Source organism: Sturnira hondurensis, unplaced genomic scaffold (assembly GCF_014824575.4).
Source record: "Sturnira hondurensis isolate 20B ecotype Veracruz unplaced genomic scaffold, ASM1482457v3 Scaffold0000167, whole genome shotgun sequence".
NCBI lineage: Eukaryota > Metazoa > Chordata > Mammalia > Chiroptera > Phyllostomidae > Sturnira > Sturnira hondurensis.
Window position 1 is genome coordinate 536,356 of NW_028072798.1, and position 19,101 is coordinate 555,456.

At 48.9% G+C, this 19,101-nt stretch overlaps 1 protein-coding gene across 8 annotated transcripts in view; it reads left to right on the forward strand.

The window, feature by feature from the left end:
• PLEKHG1 (pleckstrin homology and RhoGEF domain containing G1) overlaps positions 1-19,101 on the forward strand; it is a 204,039-nt gene that overhangs the window by 168,001 nt on the left and 16,937 nt on the right. For all 8 annotated transcript variants that reach the window (XM_037049168.1, XM_037049309.1, XM_037049084.1 and 5 more), the window contains 7 exons: positions 3,441-3,591; positions 6,910-7,041; positions 9,074-9,256; positions 9,347-9,442; positions 9,625-9,711; positions 15,104-15,137; positions 17,444-17,521. In XM_037049168.1, coding sequence (XP_036905063.1) covers positions 3,441-3,591; positions 6,910-7,041; positions 9,074-9,256; positions 9,347-9,442; positions 9,625-9,711; positions 15,104-15,137; positions 17,444-17,521 — 761 coding nt within the window. The remainder of the gene's footprint in view (positions 1-3,440; positions 3,592-6,909; positions 7,042-9,073; positions 9,257-9,346; positions 9,443-9,624; positions 9,712-15,103; positions 15,138-17,443; positions 17,522-19,101) is intronic.

Sequence of the window (19,101 nt, forward strand, 5' to 3'; positions counted from 1 at the left end):
TTTTTTTTTTTTTTTTTTTTGCACAAGACATTTATTGAGCACTTACTAATTCCTGGTCACGGTAAAGTGCTGTAAGCAATAATCGGTGCTGGATTTAACTTCCATGGCCATCCGGAGATGTTGAGGGATTAAAGCAAAGCAGAAGAGCCATCACAGTGCTGAGCATGTCTCAGGTCCCTAGCCTGTGTTAGTTTGCCATCACCCTGCCCCATCCCCACCGTGGGGATGAAGGAATGAGGCTCCAGTGTGTTTACTGCTGTTACCAGGGTCTCACAGCTGACGAGAGGCCCCACGAGTGTTTTTCCAACCTCAGACCTCACGCTACTACAGCCTGGTTTCTGGAGCTTTACGATCTGCACCCCACGCCCAGCCCCGATGCCTTTTTGTGGTCACTGTTCCCACGTGATTCTTGCGTTGTTACCCCAGCAGCCAGCCAGGAAGAGGAGAGCCAGGGCAGTTTTACCTGCTCTGTGCCCTTCATGGTAGAGACGTGTCCCTGAGGAGCAAGTGGGTGGTCGGCCCCACCTGGAAGAGAAGCAGCAGGCTGAGCCCCTACCGCTGCTCAGTGGGAAGAACCAATGGGGCCCCCACTCCAGTGGCCCCGGAGAGCCAGTGTGGATTAAAAGGCATGGAGCCAGGGCCTCAGTCCTCCAGGTGGCAGGACACTTGCCACTGGGGGGTTGCAGTCTCCCCCTCCCAGTATTGGTCAGGGTGTCGGGCTGGGGTGACTTATTTGATTGGGGGCCAACCACACTTTCCCCAGGCTTCCCTATGGATTACAGATTACCTGCAGTTACCTACAGGTTAGTACATTTAACACATACACACCTCTGTAGACCCCCCCCATAGTCCACATGGTTTCACGTCCAGGGGCATCCAACCTTTTGGCATCTCTGGGCCCCACTGGGAAAAGAAGAGTTATCTCAGGCCCCACATTAAATACACAAACACTAATGAAAATTAATGAGCAAAAAAAAAAGTTTAAGTAAATTTATGATATTTGTTGGGCCACATTCATAGCCATCTTGGGCCACATACAGACTATGTGCCACGGGTTGGACACCCCTGATTCTCTCCTAAGTTTCCACGTCTCTGCAGGGGATATCAGGGAACTGTAGGGTGCCCCAACCAATAAACCCGTGGTGCTTAGGCTGAAAGCCCGCGCTGACCCTCATGCAGAGAAATCACAGAATCAACAGCTCAACTTCTTCCTGAGGGAAAAAGCGAAAACACTCAGACTCTGTAGAATCAACAAAGTTCTGGACCTGATGATCCCTCCCTGGGGCCCGAGAGGGGCCTGCTGGGAGATGAGGGCTGCGTGGATCTCAGCCTCCGCAGGCTGTTTGGAGAAGAACTCCTAAATTTGCAATGTCCAAAGCCTATATTAAGATGTTTCTGAGTTAGGAAGGAGAAAAGAGAACACCAAGGAGAGGCACCTTTGGGTGCACGAGGCTTCTTTTCTCAGGGGAAAGGCAAGACCACTTGCGAAGGGGCATTTTTGAGAGCCTGTCACTCACAGCATGGTTCCAAGCTTGGTGAGTGCTGATAAGAAATAGGAACCGTACCCCTTGCCTCCTCGCACAGTTCATATTCTTTTGAGGGTCAGGACCCAACTGAATGCAATAGTGGGATAAGTAGCACGTTGGAGGAGATCAAATTAATAAACACAGACTAGCGTAGTGTGAACTCAGTGATATGCAACAGAAGCAACAAACATATACTGAGGTAAAGGAAGAGTAAGTCCCGGGGACAAGTGTTAAGGACAGTTTCTTGGAGGAAGTAATTTTTTATTTTGAGTATGACTTGAGGAAGGAAAAAATGTGTTGGAGATGCTTGAAAGACATTCTCATATAAAAAAAAGATTGTTTAAGGCATTTTCAGTGAAGCAGACACATCCAGTTCTTGCCCAAGTCTGTGGTTTTCAAAGTCACAGAAAAATTTTGCCTCTCGCCCCCCCTTATCTCCGGTCAGTTTGCTCTCCGAGGCCCAAAGTTTCCTGTCCTGTTGTAAGCCAAGAGGGCCAGGTGTTCCAGCCCATCTGACAACTGTCCTTCCCCCTTCAGACACAGGCTGGCGATATTAAATGTTGCCAGCACACCTTGACAGATGTCCACCTTCTTCATACCAGTCACGCCCCAGTGGTTCCTCTGTGGAGAGACACACAGCCACCCCGTTTCCCCCAGGGAGGGGCCCAGGCCCGGTTAGGTCATTGTCCTCAGATGTCGCCTGGTGCCCTGAATCCGGAGTTCAGGGTGCTCAGGACTGGGGCAGGTTTCTCACCCTCGAACAAGAGCTGCAGATTCTCACCCCGTGGCCCCTGGCCCCTGAGCAGCTGATTCTGACTCTGACAAAAGTTCCTTGGTTACAGAATTCTTTAAAAAAAAACAATCGAAATCTCAAGTTAGCAGGGAAATAAACCTGTGTGAATAGATACTTCTCGAAGCAGATGGGCTCCAAAGGGATTCTAATGGTGTCGTTAGGAGACCTGCATTTTACGTCCTTCCCAGGAGTTTTATTTTGTTGTTTGCCTCTCTGTCTGATCTTCTAAATGAATCCTGAAAACAGGTTACTGATGGGGAGAAATTACTTCCACCTGCCTCCTGCTAAGTTGTGAGATCATAAAGTTGTCATTTGTGTGTGTGTGTGTGACTGCGCAAGCCCACCAGTTTGCCTCATGTATAAGATCTGAGCATTGTTCCAACCATTCTCTCAGGGTGTTCTGGGGCCATCCTCACGACCTTTGGGGGAACGGGAGCAGAGAAGCCATCGCAACCCTCTTTTCTAATCCACTCCACGTGGCACGCTCCTTAAGGAACCAGGTTACCCAGCTGTTCCAGAAGCTGTCTTTAGAATCAGCACCGCCAGTGGAGGGGGGGAAGGCGGGTCTGTTCAAAGATTCCCAAAGGAAAGTTGACCTGTGAGGCAAGGTCTCCAAAGACCTGCACACATAATGACATGCTGTTTGCACTTCATACAACGACAGCAGCAGAGGGGTGACAATGTCCGGCTTGGGGCTGGATCTCCTGGGAAGGAGCTCCTTTTCCTTGGTGCCAAGGGCTCCCTCCTTGCCATCTCACCTGTGGACACCGAATACGCATGTGTGGTTTGAGCACTGCCCAGAGACACACAGATGGGGCCTGGTTGGGGGCCAACAGCCAGTGGACATCGCCTTTGCTCAGCCATGGGTCCTTGTAGGGGCCGTATCCCTGGAAGGAAGGAGCTTGCTGCTTAGAAGCACTGTGTCTGTGCGTTACCAGCGTTGCCATCGCTGGTAGAGAGCCTTTTGCTTGTTCACTCACCCAGAGGCCTTCTCGTCTAGCGCCAGCCCTGTTGTTCCCTGCCTTTGTTAGGGCTTTTATACCTGCACCAGCATTTAAACCCTGAATACCCATGCTAAGCAAGCATTTCCACGGGGATGAAAATATTGACTCTTCTCGCAGATCTGTGGCCGTGTTAACTGAGTGCATGAGGAACAAGACCCTGGCCAAGTTCTTCAGGGAGCGTCAGGAGACCCTGAAGCACTCCCTGCCCCTGGGGTCCTATCTCCTGAAGCCGGTGCAGCGGATTCTCAAGTATCACCTCCTCCTGCATGTAAGTTTCTGCCTCTGCTGGAGTTCTTTCCAGAGGATGAGGATTAAGTGTCTATATATTAGGTTTGGGGGGGGGGAGGGAAGATCAGAAAAGGCTGGGGACATATGGAAACATTTTCCACACTCATACTTTACAACTGACTAATCTGCTTTGAGGAATTAGAGAGATTTATTTATGTTCGAGGCCTGCCGCCCATTCACAGCAGCCCAGGAAGGGTTCGTTTTACCTCTGATTCTGAAACGGTTCAGGAGCCCCTCACCCTGGGCTGTGGCTGTTTCATGCAGGGAGTTATCATCTTAATGAAAAACAGGTTTTTTAATGTTTTATTTTATTTCCATGAGCCCCGATTCAGTGGGCAGTTGGGAGGGAGAGTGATTTGTCTTTTGGATTCGGCTTTTGTATGAGCAAAGAGAAGGGGCTGAAAGGGGAGAAGACAGGTGGGCAGTGTGATGAGTGGTCTGTGATCTGGGCCTAGCATCACGTCAGGGTATCTTTTCTTTATATCATCCCCATTATTTGGGCAAAATTCAAGGAAGCTTTAGACACAAAGGTAGACGTAGCATTCACATTCTCATTTCTCTCTAAGGAGGTGAGTGAAAATGGGGGAAAAGTGTTGTTGAAAGTAACTTTCATTTGTAGGCAGGATCGGGTAACCTATGCAGTAGGAGGAAGACGGTAATGCACAGTGGTGAGGGGCAGGGCTCGGGGGCAGGACTATAAATCATCACCTGTGTGCACTGTGGCTCACAGGCCATCGATAAAAATAAAATAATAATAATAATAAAAATAGGAAAGAGGTTTTAATCCAGAGTTTCTCTCCATATCAGCACATCTGCAATTTATGTGTATCTCTTTTTTAAGTGACCCCAGGTTTCTAACTTGGATAAGCCAGGATTGCTCAGTCCACACACATTAAAAAATTTAAGAACCCTTATGTGAAAACTTCGCCAGAAATTTCTCAGCTTTGTCCGTTTGCCTGGGTGGCTCATCTTTGAAGAATTTGGTGTCCTGTGAAGGACACCAGATAGCACTTTAATTATTAAACTGATGCTAATAACTTATTAGATTAGTGGGATTAATTTGCTAAATCAGTGTCCACATAATTCTTAAATAAATAATATCCGTCCCAGGACAGATCGCTGCTGGACTCTGCTAATATGACACCGAAGTATGTCATATGATGAGTATGTCCCCACAATCTCTAAGTATGGCCTTCTAGGCAGGAAGAGGACTGTCAATCAAACAAATGTCTAAGATCTCAGTGACATAAGCATGTCGCGTATAACAAGTCATGATCCTTACAAAAAGTTAATTGATAGAAAAATCAGTCCTTACTGTCTAAATTAAGAGCTAGTGTCTTAATCAGTCTGAGTTTATAAAAAAGTACCACAGACTCAGTGGAATTAGCAAAAACGTGTATCTCTCACAGTTTCTGGAGGCCCGAGATCAGGGGACCAGCCTGGTTGAGTTCCAGTGAGAGCCCAGTGGGCCACGGACTCCTGACATCTCCTGTTCCCTCACATGGATTAAAGCAGCAAGAGGGCTCTCTGGGGCCTCTTCTCGGGGGGCACTAACCCGTAAGGGCCCCACCCACATGACCTCATCATCTCCCAAAGGCCAACACGTGAGGGGTTAGTACTTCAACATAGGAGTTTGGGGGCAGACACAAACATTCAGTCTTTGACAGCGGGTGAGGACGTGAAAAGGGAAGAACAGCCATTAGATTCATCTAAAACCAACGTCCAGTTGCCTTTGAAGTCTTTTTGCTTTGTTGTTTATTTGGAGTGTTCCTTCTGCGTTACTCCCATCACTTCAAAGTTGTGTAGCCATCTGTGAAGACCCACACACAGACACACTCTGTACTCCTGAGTCTGCTGATGCGCAGGACTGCCTCTGAGACTAAAATAAGAAATGAATCGTTTTTTAACTTTGCTGTTGATCTCATCTCTAAAAAAGTTTTCTTATCCTCACCTGAGGATATGTGGTTTTTTTTTAATTTTATTGATTTTAGTTAGACTGAGAGGGAAGGGGAAGAGAGTGAGAGAAAGAAGGGAACACTGATATGAGAGAGAAACATTAATCAGTTGCCTTCGTATGTGCCCTGGCTGGGGATCAAACCCGCGACGTTTCCGTACACAGGATGATGCTCCAACCAGCTGAGCCGCCTAGCCGGGGCTTTGCTGTGATCTTGAGCTTGCCTGGGAGTTGTTAGTCTGGTGATACAGTTTTAGAGGCCCTTTCTGAGTGTGAAAGAAGATGTAAATTCCTTTCAATTTCTAACTGGATGGAAAACTTGAATACTCAGTCAAAGTAAAGAGTTATAAAGTATGACTCTAAAATGATAGAGCTAATCTTCCTAAGCTGTACCGTTAAGACTCTACCTCCATCCTTCAGCTTAATGAATATGCATGATGAATGTCAGGGAAATGATCTGACGGGCCATAACATCTTCTTATTGTTTCACATAGTTACGTAGGGTTACTGTTGTTTTTGTTTTAAGAACATAGAGCTTCAATTTGTTGAGCCTTTCTTGACCTCCCAGCTCTCTGTTGGGCACTGTTGAGAAGATAGAGGGTTAGAGGAACTCTGCAAAGGTCTCTGTCCTTACACGCTTGAGGGTTCTAGGGACATGTGTCTTCTGTGCCAGGAAGAATGAGAGCAGAGATTGTGCCCTTTCTCCCCTCGCGGGACCATGGAGCCCCAGCGCTAGGCTCAGTGCTGACCTCCAGAGAGCGAGTGCGCGAACCCAGAGGCCGTCCTCCACACTCCGGAGGGTGGTCTCTGGTGAGCTTCGTGTGGGCGTTGACGCCTCGACTATGTGAATGTGCCCTTGCCATGGAAGGCTTTTTTAAAGATAATATTCATGCCAATTTCAAGTCATGTGTTATGCATTAAGTCCTACATGAGACGTTTCCTTTCTCTGGGAGGAAAAGAATAAGTATGTTTTCCATCTTGTAAGAATGAGAACTTTCAAACATTGGCCACCAAGAAGCTCAGAAGTCTCTAACTAGAATACCCGCTCTCACATCTATTATAATAACTGGACCATCTCTATGAGGCTTGATGGCCTGTGTGCAGGTTTTCTCCTCTGTCATGGAATTCTAATCCACTTCTAGTTTTCCCAGCTCCCTTTTCTTTCCTATCTAACCGTTTTGTCATCAGTATTTCTGGAAAGTTATCTCAGCATCTTAAAGAATGATGGTAGTGTGTAAGTAATTAAGCAATAATAAAACACGAGGAACTAATTGCCATTTGTTTCGTTGCATAAATGGAGAAAAATAGAAAATGACTAGCGTGGGTTGTTTTTTTTCTCTTAAGGAAATAGAGAACCACCTTGACAAGGACACGGAAGGCTACGATGTGGTCCTGGATGCTATAGACACGATGCAGCGGGTGGCCTGGCACATCAATGACATGAAGCGGAAGCATGAGCACGCAGTCCGGCTGCAGGTGAGCCCCGAGGCGGCGGCGCCTGGCGGTGCTGCAGGTGCACGGCTCCTCCTAAACCCAATGTTACAGCCGCTCAGTGCTGCAGTTCAGTCGCGGTCTTCATCAGAGCCCCGAAGAAAGATCAGGACACCGATAATGCCGATGTCGTTTAATACGGTATTTAAGACAAAGTCCCATGGTACCTTTTAAAGTAATTGCTTGCTCATAGCCCCTTCGATGACCCAAGGTAAAATTTTGAGTCTCCTGAGGCCTTATGGTAATTACAAAGAAGTAATTCTTCTTTTGTTAAAGATTTTTGTTTATTTTTTTTTAGACAGAGGGGAGGGTGGGAGAGAGAGGGAGAGAAACATCAGCGTGTGGTTGCCTCTCATGCATACCCCCCACTGAGGACCTGGCCTGAAACCCAGGCATGTGCCCTGACTGGGAATCAAACCAGTGACCCTTTGGTGCATAGGCCAGTGCTCAGTCCACTGAGCCACACCAGCCAGGGCACAAAGAAGTCATTCTTGTTAAAGCAACTTTCTCTATGCTGTTTAAAAGCTTTTTTTTTTTTTAACTTCTGTTCCTCTGTCACTAGTTCAAGCAAAGTCGCAAGGTGGGTGGTATGCATGTGGTATTGGGGCAGGGGACTCAGAGAGAGGAGAGCGAAGTCTGGAGGCAGGACCTTTGCAGTTGCACTTGGGATGAGTCCCACCATTTCATTTTAGATTCTTCATTTTTAAAATAAGATAGACGAGGGCTTGGTAAGGCTCCTCTCGGAACCAACATTTTCAGCCCTAAGTCCCTGAAAACTGTTGATAGATGCTGAGCCAGTGGTCATGTCCTGGGCACCTCAAAAGATATTTTATTTAAAAACAAAAGGCCACGTGAGCCCAGAGGGAGTGCCAGGCTCCTGGGTGTCCCTGGAGTGAGACATAAAAGCCCAAAGGGACTCCAAGTTCCACAGAATACCTATGCCTTACTCTGGAGTAAAAGACACGTTATTTGGTCCATAGTTGCAAACAAAATTCTAGGTTCATTGAGAGGCAGCCAGAGTGTGGTGTGATGCAATCGACCATCAAAAATCAAAGGAAAGTGATGTTCTCATCTTTCAGGCCGTGTCTGCTTTTTGTAGCAATAAAAAGGGTTTAAACCTTCATCGTCCAAATGCTTTATGGACATAAAGTCAGACATAATGTCTATTGCATTTCCAAAAATGGCTAAGGGACTAGATTTTCATTCCTTATGAATCTGTTTGGCATTCTTCTGAAGACGCTGCTAAATCAGCCCCTGGCTCAGCCTCATCTCCATTCCTATCCATGTCCACTTTCCACCAAAGAAGTTTCATTTGTTTGTCTTGGGGGGCTACGTCATTAGATTGTTTGTGAACAGCTTCACTTTTCAAAGTAATAAACTCAGCTTCCTTAAAAAACATTGATGTGGATGTACAGTAAATCTGAAAGAAACTTCAAAGTCATGTTATCCATGTATGTTTATCAGGTTCCATTCACAACCTAGTGGTGAGGAAATGTTCATTTCCTCTCCCTAAATAAATGGGATTACTGTCAGGAAGTTTCTGAGATGATGTGTCTCGTATGGTTTTCCACAGGCTTTAGTTTTGAGTTACTTATACGTGGTGTGGATTTCAGTTTCTGGAAGAAGTTGTCCAGGTCAATAGCTCTAAAGGGTTTTGTCCAGAGGCTGGGGGGTGAGAAAGTCAAGGGCAGGATGCCTCCTGAGAAGGTCACGTACCAATGGCCTCTCTACGCAGCCAGCTCCAGGAGGGGGGTTATCTAGGAATGTAAATAAGTGATGGGCATCTCATCAACTAACCACGGGATTCATTTCCGTTCATTCTAAACGACACCACCCAGAAAGGTAGATGAATGTTGTGGACCGTAGACACCAGGAGACCCCGCGTAGGTCCCATGGACGCTGCCGTGGGCATTTAGACACCGTTCCTGAGGCTCTAGGAATGGACCGCCCTGTTCTCGCTGCCTTGCCTCCCACTGCCTGTGCCATGGCATCAAACATCCGTTCGGTTTTTTCGCAGGAAATACAGAGTTTGCTCACCAACTGGAAGGGGCCCGACCTGACCAGCTACGGGGAACTGGTGCTTGAAGGGACCTTCCGCCTCCAGCGGGCCAAGAACGAGCGGACCCTCTTCCTCTTCGACAAGCTGCTTCTCATCACCAAGAAGAGAGACGACACGTTTACATACAAAGCTCACATCCTGGTAGGTGTGCAGGGTGGTCACGGGCGGGGACTTCGGTGGCCTGCTGCATCCTCTCCAAGCGACCCCGTGCTCTCTCTGCTCTCCGCACAGTGTGGCAACCTCATGCTCGTAGAGGTGATCCCCAAGGAGCCGCTCAGCTTCAGCGTCTTCCACTACAAGAACCCCAAGCTGCAGCACACAGTTCAGGTAAAAGCCAGGCCCCACCTCCCTGCAAGGCCCGCTCTCCCCGATGATGAGTACCCTGCACCAGGCAGGCTTTCTGGAGCTTTTGGTGTGTGTTCCACCCCATCAGAGGCTTCAAGGAACGTGGGGCGGCCGGTGGTGGCGGAGGCCAGACGCGTCTGACTGTCCAAATCTCCTTCCTGTAGGCGAAATCTCAGCAGGACAAACGCCTGTGGATTCTGCACCTGAAGAGGCTGATCCTGGAGAATCATGCGGCCAAGATTCCAGCGAAGGTAAGACTGCAAGGCCGGCACACAGCGATGTGTCAGGACATTCAGGTCCTAGGGAGACAGCCGGGCAGAAGTGAAGGCCCACCTTCACATGAAGGAAGAGAGAGACGGAGGATCAACCGGGCACCCACTAACCCACCATTCACACCGAGAGGGTTCACGTGTAGTGAGACCCTGCAGTGGGGTTTTTGTTTTTATTTGTTTTTAAGATTTTATTTATTTATCTTTAGAGGGGAAGGAAAGGAGAGAAGGAGAGAAATATCAATGTATGGTTGCCTCTCGTGAGTCCCCTCTGGGAACTGGTCTGCAACCCAGGCATGTGCCCTGACTGGGAATCGAACTGCGATCGTGTGGTTCACAGGCCCGTGCTCAATCCACTGAGCTACACCAGCCAGGGCTTGTTTTTGTTTGTTTGTTTACTTGTGTTTTTCCTTGGGGGCTTGAAAGAAGAAAAAATAAGGAAAAAACTACAAGTAAATTTCTAGAGAACCAGTGGAAAAATCAAGAGAGCTGTGAGGACTATTCAAAGGCACACTGGGCGCAGATGGTGCACGGAGCCGGCTCAGCTTGAAGGAAGCCAGGCCCTGACTCTGCCAGGAAGGGGCGTGTAGGCGAGGGAGCCGGCCCTGCGTTATTGCACTACCCGCTAAACACGATGAATCAATAAAGGTGCGAGTCAAGTGTTGAGGAAGGGTAAAGTATTCAATTTGAGTTGAGTGGGGAGAGGAAGGAAAATGCCTTTCAGTATTTGAAGGATGAGGAATATTTTTATTGAGTGGAGGAAAGGCAAGAGGAAAATCAAGCCCATGGAACAGCGTGAGCAGAACCAAGAGGGAAGGGCTGAGTGCTCAGGAGAGGGAGCTGGAGGCGAGGCCTGAGAAGTGGAGGGCCGTCAGCCAGGCTGTGGGGGCTCTGACCCCACACACCGAGGAGTCCGGGTTGTGCTGGCGGTGGGAAGCCACTGATGGTTTTGGAGGAAGCGTATGGCACGGCTTGCCCCCTGTCCTGAGAGCGTGCCTTTGGGAGCAGTGTGACAGTGAATGGGAGGAGTGAGACTGGAGACAGGAGAGGAATGAACAAGCCACCACAATGGCCTAGAAAAGAGATGAGGGCGCTGCCAGGGAGCCACAGCCTGGGAGGGGGAGCGGAGGCAAAACCTGTCACGGAGGCAGAGGGAACAGGGTTTTGCCCACTACGTGCATGAGGAGAGAGAGAAATAAAAGTCAAGGATGAGTCAGGGCCAAAAGAATGGTGTCATAAGTTCCAAAATAGGCAGTGCAGGGGAGGAACCGGTTGGATGGGAGCAAGAGGGCAGAGTGCTTACACGTGTGACGGGCAGGTCCGCTCCCGGTGGAAATTCAGGTCTTGGAAGCTGTGGATCTGGAGGCTCTCTCCACCCAGACTGCTTGAGAGTTGCTGGGAGGGCCCGGCAGAATGTCTAGAGGAAGGAGAACCCTTGGGCACCCCAGCATCTAAGTGCTCTGCAGCATGGTGGGGGATTCGGGGAACGCCCAAAGGAAGAGCAGCGGTGAGGCAGGAGGACACCGAGGAGAAAGGGGTGGTACCAAAGGAAGGAAAGAATCTCAGGGAGAAGGAGCGAAGTCACAGCCTCTGATGCTGCCGAGGTCAAAACAGCAGCAAACAGGAAAGTAGCCTTCAGATTTGTCCAAGGAGGGGAGAGGGAGAGACTGCTGGGGGTTGAAGAGAAAAGGCAGAAGAAGGAACAGGCTGAGTATAGGCTTATCTTTTTTAAACAGAGTTCAGAGAAGACAAAAGGGGGCAGTTTGAGGAAAGATAAGATCAAAGCAGGACGCTTTTTGCGGGTGAGGAATGACAGGTCACATCACATGTAAACAACAGGGGAAGAAGGCGGGGAAGCAGGAGACAGTAAGGGCAGGAGGAGAGATGCTTCTTGGGATGTGGCCCCAGGGGATTGGCAGGATGGGATCAAAGCACAGGTCTAGGGGTCAGTTTTGAGGGCCGAAAACATCTTTCCTGGGCTCCGAGGGAAGAAAGGTGAGCGAGGACAGAGAGGCTTTGAGGCGGATCTGATCTCACTGCCGTAGGTGGTAATGTCATCTGCTGCCCGAGGAAGCAAAGGTGAGGTTGCAGGTGGAACAGTCCAGAACACTTGCTGAAGAGGTGGACCAGCCAGTCAGTAGGGACAACCACGATAGCCTGGGAAAGGCGTCATGGACCCAGCTGGAGCTGGCCACCGTGAATCAGTGGGGTGAGATCATTTTCAAAGCTACTCAGCAACTGGGAAGCTAGTGCTGAGGAGCCACGGTGCCTGTGGGTTCCCCAGCGGTGGGGGCTGGTGAGGGAAGGTTCACAGGGCAGGGAAGGCAGGGTGCCCATCAGCACCTGCGGCAGCAATTGGACAGGATTTCCAGGCCGAGCAGACAGTGAGGCCAACTAGGAAAATTGGCATGGGGGAAGGAACGCGGCCTTATAAAGTCGGAGAACTGGTTTGGCTGGAGTTAAAGGTGGGGAGATGGGAGTATTGAGGTCTGTAGGTGGAGAAGGGACCTTGAGAGCCCCGCCTTTGAGGTAGGGCAGCTCTGGGTGACAGCAGGGTTCTGCGGGCAGCTGTGAGTGTGTGCTGATGTCCTGGCGTGGCAGAAGAGGTGAGAGAGAGAAGGCGGCAGGAAGCAGGTGGAGGGCGGAGCGTGGATTATCCACGTGGACGGTGAAGTGGTCCATATAGGGGGGCGGGGCAGGGGGAGTGAGGCGGGGCAGAGAGTGGGATGAGGTCACGAGAGTAGAACTGGGGGGTAAATAAGGACAGTTGAGATTTCTCCGGGTCCATTTTGCCCCCTGTATATTTTGAAGAGTATTTGCAGCACCTTCTCAGGGGTGGTCCACAATGACTTTGTGCCCAGGAAGTGAGTGTGCACGGGCGTGTGCTTCGACCGAGGCAGGAGTCTCATTCCGTCAGGTGGTTCGAGATGTCAGGTAGCTCATACAGAGAGGTGACTGCGTTTTCTCCTCGGCCAGTCATTTGAGTGCCGGCCTGTGCCTTGCAATGCCCTTCTGAGCAGGGGCAGAGAGTCTTTGATACGCCCCACCTATGTTTACCCGTCTACTGGAAATTCCAATCTACCGAAGGCAATTAGAGGCCATGACAAAACAAGACGAGCTGACATGCCCGTCCTCCTTCTCCCACGCTAGCCAGGTGTGTATGTCCCAGGCAGTCTTTCCTTTATGTGCTAAAATGGCCACCGTAGACCTGCACTTTTCAGCCAACGTCCTTCGAGAATCCAATTCTCTTCCAGCTACCCCTCCTTGAGCGCAGCTACACTGTGCTCAGTACTTTGTAGTCTTGTTTCACCCAACGCAGAGCACCTGCTGAGAGAGGCCTTATCCTGCTTGCCTCAGAGAAGGGGAAACAGGGGCTCGGAGACTTTAGGCAAAGTGTCCCCGTGTATACACAGCTCATGGCCGAGCCCAGCTTCGAGCCCAGGTCTGTCTGGCTCCAGAGAGCTGGCCTTCACCTCATTGTTTCTGGTGATGATGAAAACACACTTATTTCATCTACTTTAGCCACTGGAGTGTTACAGTAACTTTCTAGCTTATTTAAGCAGATTATTAATTTGGATTTCCACTTATTTTCTTGACTATTTTTTCTTTCTTAAAACTATCAAAATGTATTCCTATTAAATAAAGGAAATGCATAATGGAGAATTTTTTTAACATCAGAAAATGCATCACCAGTCTGAAGATGCTAACACAGTTGTTGGAAATTCATTAGTGTGGTTCCTCTCAACCCCCTCCAGTCCTTTAATTCAGTGATGGTCCCTAGCTGACCCCTAGTGGAAGTTTTGGGAATAGCACTTTAAGGTCAAGTTATAGATGCCAAAAAGGTTCTTGGAAATAGTCATATGGCCTGTTCATGTACATGGCATATAAGCTAACTCTTGTCTAGATTAACTGAGAAGGTGAAAGTAAAGACTTATGCTTTTATCTATTCCCATGGCTCTGTCACAGAAACTGAACATTTGCATTTGAAAGTAATTTCAAAGTCTGAATGGACGACAAAATAACAGTGTTATAACAAAAGTGTGTTTTCTCCAAGTTACGGAGACGGAATCAAGTATTATTCTTTACCCCGTTTATTAGAAAAAATGGTTGCCACTTAGTCTAAATATTTTACTGTGATGTCACAGATTGTGGCAAAATACAAGGAAAAGAACTTGTAAGGTAATTTTTAGCATACTGTGTGTAGATTCAGTTACATTACCCTTGAAAAATGAGAATTACATTAAAGAAGCAAGAAAGGCTACCCAGCCTAATTATTTTCTTTTTTTAATCCTCAGGCAGTTAGTTATGGTAATTATCTTTTTTAATTCCCTGCAATATTAATAACTTATGACAACAGTAACAATTTTTCAAAGCCTCAAAGCATTGGTCTCCTGAGGTGGAGGTAGAGGTGGGGAGAAGAGTGTGTGGAGGAAGTGAAAGTCAAGGTCCTCAGGACCATTGGTGGGGAGGGGGGATGCCACCCCCCCCTCCCCACATCCAGCGCGTAGCACGTGGTTCCAGCAGCAGCTCTGGCAGGCGGGCCCTGTGACCTTCTTCAGGCTGAGGGAGCACATTCAGAGATGAGGGAACAGCCACCAAGCAAGTGTCAGAGCAGCATCACAAACCAAGTCCTTCGGAGCCCTTTCCCGAGCCGCCGCTCCGCCCCCCTTCCGGGAGATTCCAGGGCACACACAAAAGGTGGGAGGTGCTGCAGAGAGTTAGCTGATGATCATCTCTTAGCATTTGGAAGGAGGGAAACAGAAAACTCCCAGCAATCTTTTTTAAGTGAGGTGGGGAAGACCAGCTGTGCACATCCCGGCCCCACGCCCCGGGCTTTTGGTTCAGCAGGTGGGGGCTGGGTTCAGTGGATCAGGGTTGGGTGGCAGGAAGCTGCATTTTATAACAAGCTGACCAGCAAGTCCAAACCATCAGCCAGGTTCTGGAACTGGAACAGGTTCTGGAACTCTTGGGTGAACTGTTTCCTATTTCTTCTCTCCCCTCTCCCCCTCTCCCCACCTAACCCCACCCCCTGCTCCTCTCCTGTTCTCTCTCTTCCTCCTTCTCCCTCCCTCGGTCTTCCACCCCCACCGCCATCCCTCCCTCCCTCCCTCCTTCCTTCCTTCCAGGTTGGGGCTGAGGTTTTAGCTCTGGTGCCTTCATTGTGTAGCATCTCTTCCCCACATGGGGGCGCTTCTCTGTTTGAATCCCTTGAACTACGTGTTAATGCCTAAAAGAAAGAATGAATTTATTTAAAAGCTTTTCAAAAACCCCTGGGGGAGGAGGGGCGGCTAAGACCCGTATCAGGATTGGTCATTCAAAGCACCCCCCTCAAGAAAAGGTCATTGCAGTGATAGCTACACTTTCTTTCTTTCAGGCCAAGCAAGCAATACTTGAAATGGATGCCATTCGTAAGTCTGGTTTTCTTTATGGAATTTGAAATTTCATTTTCTATTTGTACCTATTACCTTTTTCTAACTTACAGTTTATAACAATGTCAGTTGTAAGAAGTAGCGGCTCTCTATGGTTTTAGAAAATAGAGTGGGCAGGCAGTGCTACCTCTTCCCCACTCAGCGATCTGTTTACACACTGGTTCCACCTGCGTTCTCTGTGAGTCAGTGGTTGGCGGCAGGTGAGGGCTCTGTATTGACTACCGTATTTTTCCATGTACACTTTTTTGCCCAAATTTTTGAGGGAAAAATATGGGTGCACATTATACATGGGTAGTAGCGATTCTGTATCTATATAAATTTTTTATTTTTTCATTTATCTTTATGCCATATAAAGTGTAACTGTAGAAAGCAATAATGATATCCGTACGCAGAATAATATCCTGGAATACAATAACCAGTTTTGTTTCTAAATGTAAATAAATAAATAATTGAATTGCAGTATTAAAACAGAGGACTTTTTCCTGACAGTTTGAGCCAAAAATCCTGGGCGCGCATTATACACAGGAGCTCATCATACATGGCAAAATACGGTAGTGATGTAAGATGCTCTTCTAGGGTCAGCTCCCCACCCATCTCCACCTGCAACTGGTAAGGCCTCACAGCCCACCCCCCACCTCACCCACTGAGGGAGCATGGGTGTCGATTATCTGAAGGCCTCCTGACAACTAAATAGTTCCCGGTTTTCCTGATAACAGCCCACATTTCAAAACTACAGTCGGCTATGCGGTTGTGTTTCTAGGCTTCTACAAGCAGGAAGAGCATAAACCTGAAGTCTCTCCTCTAAAGCGAGATCCTGTTCTGCAGCACTTACCACAGTCTTGTTACCTCCCAGGCTGAGTGGAAGAAAAAGGGCAACGATGACTTCAAAGCCCAACAGCCAGGCCTGACACACTTTTGCTCAAAACTTCCAAAGGCACTTAGTGTTCAGGAATCTTTCCCCCAGTGCAAATGCGGACTCGCTGACCCTCTGACCTGCTGGTTGGTAACTCTCCGGAAGGTCAAAGAAATGTTCCCAAAGGACCAAGATGAGCGCCCTGGCCACGGTGGCTGGGAGTCCCTGCTTCAGGTCCACCAGACTCTGAGGGATGATCCCCACAGAGCGCCACACTGGGGCTCACTGCCCTGGAGTCTCTAAATCCCCACTCAGTGGAAATCTCTAAGATTTGTTTTTAATAAAAGCATTCTGAAGAGAAGGCAAGGTCAGGAGCGGCCAGGTGAGAATTCGGAGGAAAGATGGAAGAAGAGGTCGATCCGAAGAGGCCAACTCCTATTGCGATAAATTCCATTCAGTGAAATGATTTACTGATTTCCAGGGTCTGGGCTAGCTCCTGGGCACCATTAAGATTTTATGGTGCACAGAATAATTTCAAGCCACAAATTGGTGTCACATGTCTCTCTCTGGACCCAGACGAGGCCAGGCCAGCCCAGCCTAGGAAAATAACCTTATTTGCCCTATGCTGACTTTGGACTTTGCTGAGTGTGAACAGAGTTGGCCAGTCCATTGGACCAAATGGCCTCATTTATATAACTTTACCACTGACATTGGAGAAGCGTATGCAGTCTTTATAACCCTGAGAACTCTCTCAGACTTCAGATGCCTTTGAAGAGCGTTAACCCCGGCCTGAAGGTCACAGGTCTACAGCTCCATCCTTGAATTGTTACCCTCGGACTCCAGCCTGCAGATGGTCACCGATGGGCAGTGCTGTTGGACTCGACGAGATTTCCTCAGTCCAAAGTCTGCGTGCCCCTTAGCTGGGGCAGAGAGACAGACCACGGAATCCAGTGGAAGCCCCCTTCTGATAAGAGAACCTAAAGCACTCATCACACACTCAAAGGAGCCAAGTCTAGACGAACTAATTACCAGGCCCTGAACTGGAGAACACTCCCCACGGGGGAGGAAGGGCTGGACATCCTCGCCACCCCGGGCACACACGCCTCACAGAACCCTCCAGGTGCTTTTACCCGATGGGGCCTCCGCTGCGGCCCATCACCACTGTCAGGGGCCTGGGTAACACGCCCAGCCACACCGAGTTTTATTCCGGTGGCATTTTCTGACCTCTGTGGGTCGCAGTGGCAGTAGTAAGTCAGAGAGAGAGAGAGCGCACTCAACTTGCTACCCAGCAGTCGCAACATAAACCAAGTCCTGAGGTGCATATTCAACACCAGATACGGAAGAAGGGCTGTGATGTCCGAGGAAGAGGGTAGATGCATAGGAATCCCAACCCAGTCGACCCCAGCTTCTGACGTGTGCGTTGTCTTTGCAGATTATCCAGGCTTCTGTTACAGCCCCGAGGGCCAGGCGAAAGCACTTTCCACTCCATACCGGCCGAGGAGAAAATCTGGTAATTCGAATGTTGTGATCAAAATGTCATAAGTATGGGAGGGACCAGCCATGAAAGTCCCTTTCAATCTGACCAAAAGGCGTGTTCTTTCTGGTCCTGGAGTTCACGGCCAGTCAGAGTGAAACAGGCTGCACTGAGATGGGGCTCTCGGGCTTTTGTTCTAAAACTCTTTTCTGCCTCATTCTCTCTTTCCCATTGACTGCAACACATATTAATCAAGTAATTTTGCTTTGCATAGCATCTTACCATCAGCACCCACATACTTAAACCCTATTTACTGCCACCAGTGAAAACATTTTGTCCTGTAAGTGACACATAGCTAAGATCATTCAAACTTAAAATTGTAACACACAGTTGCTGAACCAGACCTCAGATTTTCTTTTTTTTTTTAATATTTTATTTATTTATCTTTAGAGGGGAAGGGAAGGAGAGAGGGAGACAAATATTAATGTATGGTTGCCTCTGCCGAGGACACACAATGTTATCGTGTGCCCCCTGCCAGAAACTGGCCTGCAACCCAGGCATGTGCCCTGACTGAGAATCGAACCGTGATCCTCTGGTTCACAGGCCCGTGCTCAATCCACTGAGCTACACCAGCCAGGGCTCAGACCTCAGATTTTCTTTTTTTTTTAAATTTGAATCACTGTTTCCTGAGAACCTACCTAACCCATGCCGAGGACCAGAATGCAAGAATAAATAATACACATGACCCCTGCTTGCGAGGAGTTCATAGTCTACTGGGGAAGTCAAAAAAAGTGACCAAACACCAGTGCATGTGTTTGGAGCCACCGCAGAGGTCCGATGGAAGGCAGCGTGGGAGTCAAGGAGGGGTTAGCCCTCCAGGAAGGAGAGAGCGGACTTCAGAGAACAGAGGACATTGGAGAGATGGACCCCAGTGGCCGAGGAGGCAGATGGGGAGGGACCAGCTCATGCAGAGGGACGGAGACGTGAGACAGCATATCTCAGATGGGACGACTTCTGCCAGTTGCTTTGAGTGGCTGGAATATGGGGTGGGGTTGGGGGTGGGGGTGGGCGAGGTGAAACAGAGAGATACCTACTGCTGGAGATCAGAGAGGGGCCTGACTAGAAGGCTAGTAGGCTACACCCAGTGTTGGAGCTCCATCCTGCAAGCCACGGAAAGATATGAAATGAAATACTTGCCCTTCAAAAACAGAATTCTGGCTCAATATGGAAAATGAGGTAGGCAGGGAGACCAGACAGGAAGCTATCCCTCCAGTCTGGGTGAGCGATGATGAAGGCTGGATGAAGACACAGTGAGTGGGGTGGAGCCCCATGGGGACCCACGAGACTGGTGGATGAAAGCAGGGCAAATGTCCGGGTCGATAACTTGGAGGATGTAGTCAATGACAACCGAGATAAGAAATACAGATGAAAGAGCGGGTGTTTGGGGGAAACTGGGGAGCCAAGGCGGAGACCTGCTGCGTTGGCTGGGTCTGTGGGAACGCTGGGGACGTGTCAGGCTGGCAGTTGGCTGATGAGGTCTGAGGCTTGGGATGGGTCCAGCCTAAGAGTATAAAATTGAGCATTATCAGCTTATAGGTGGCAGTTACAGCTAAAAA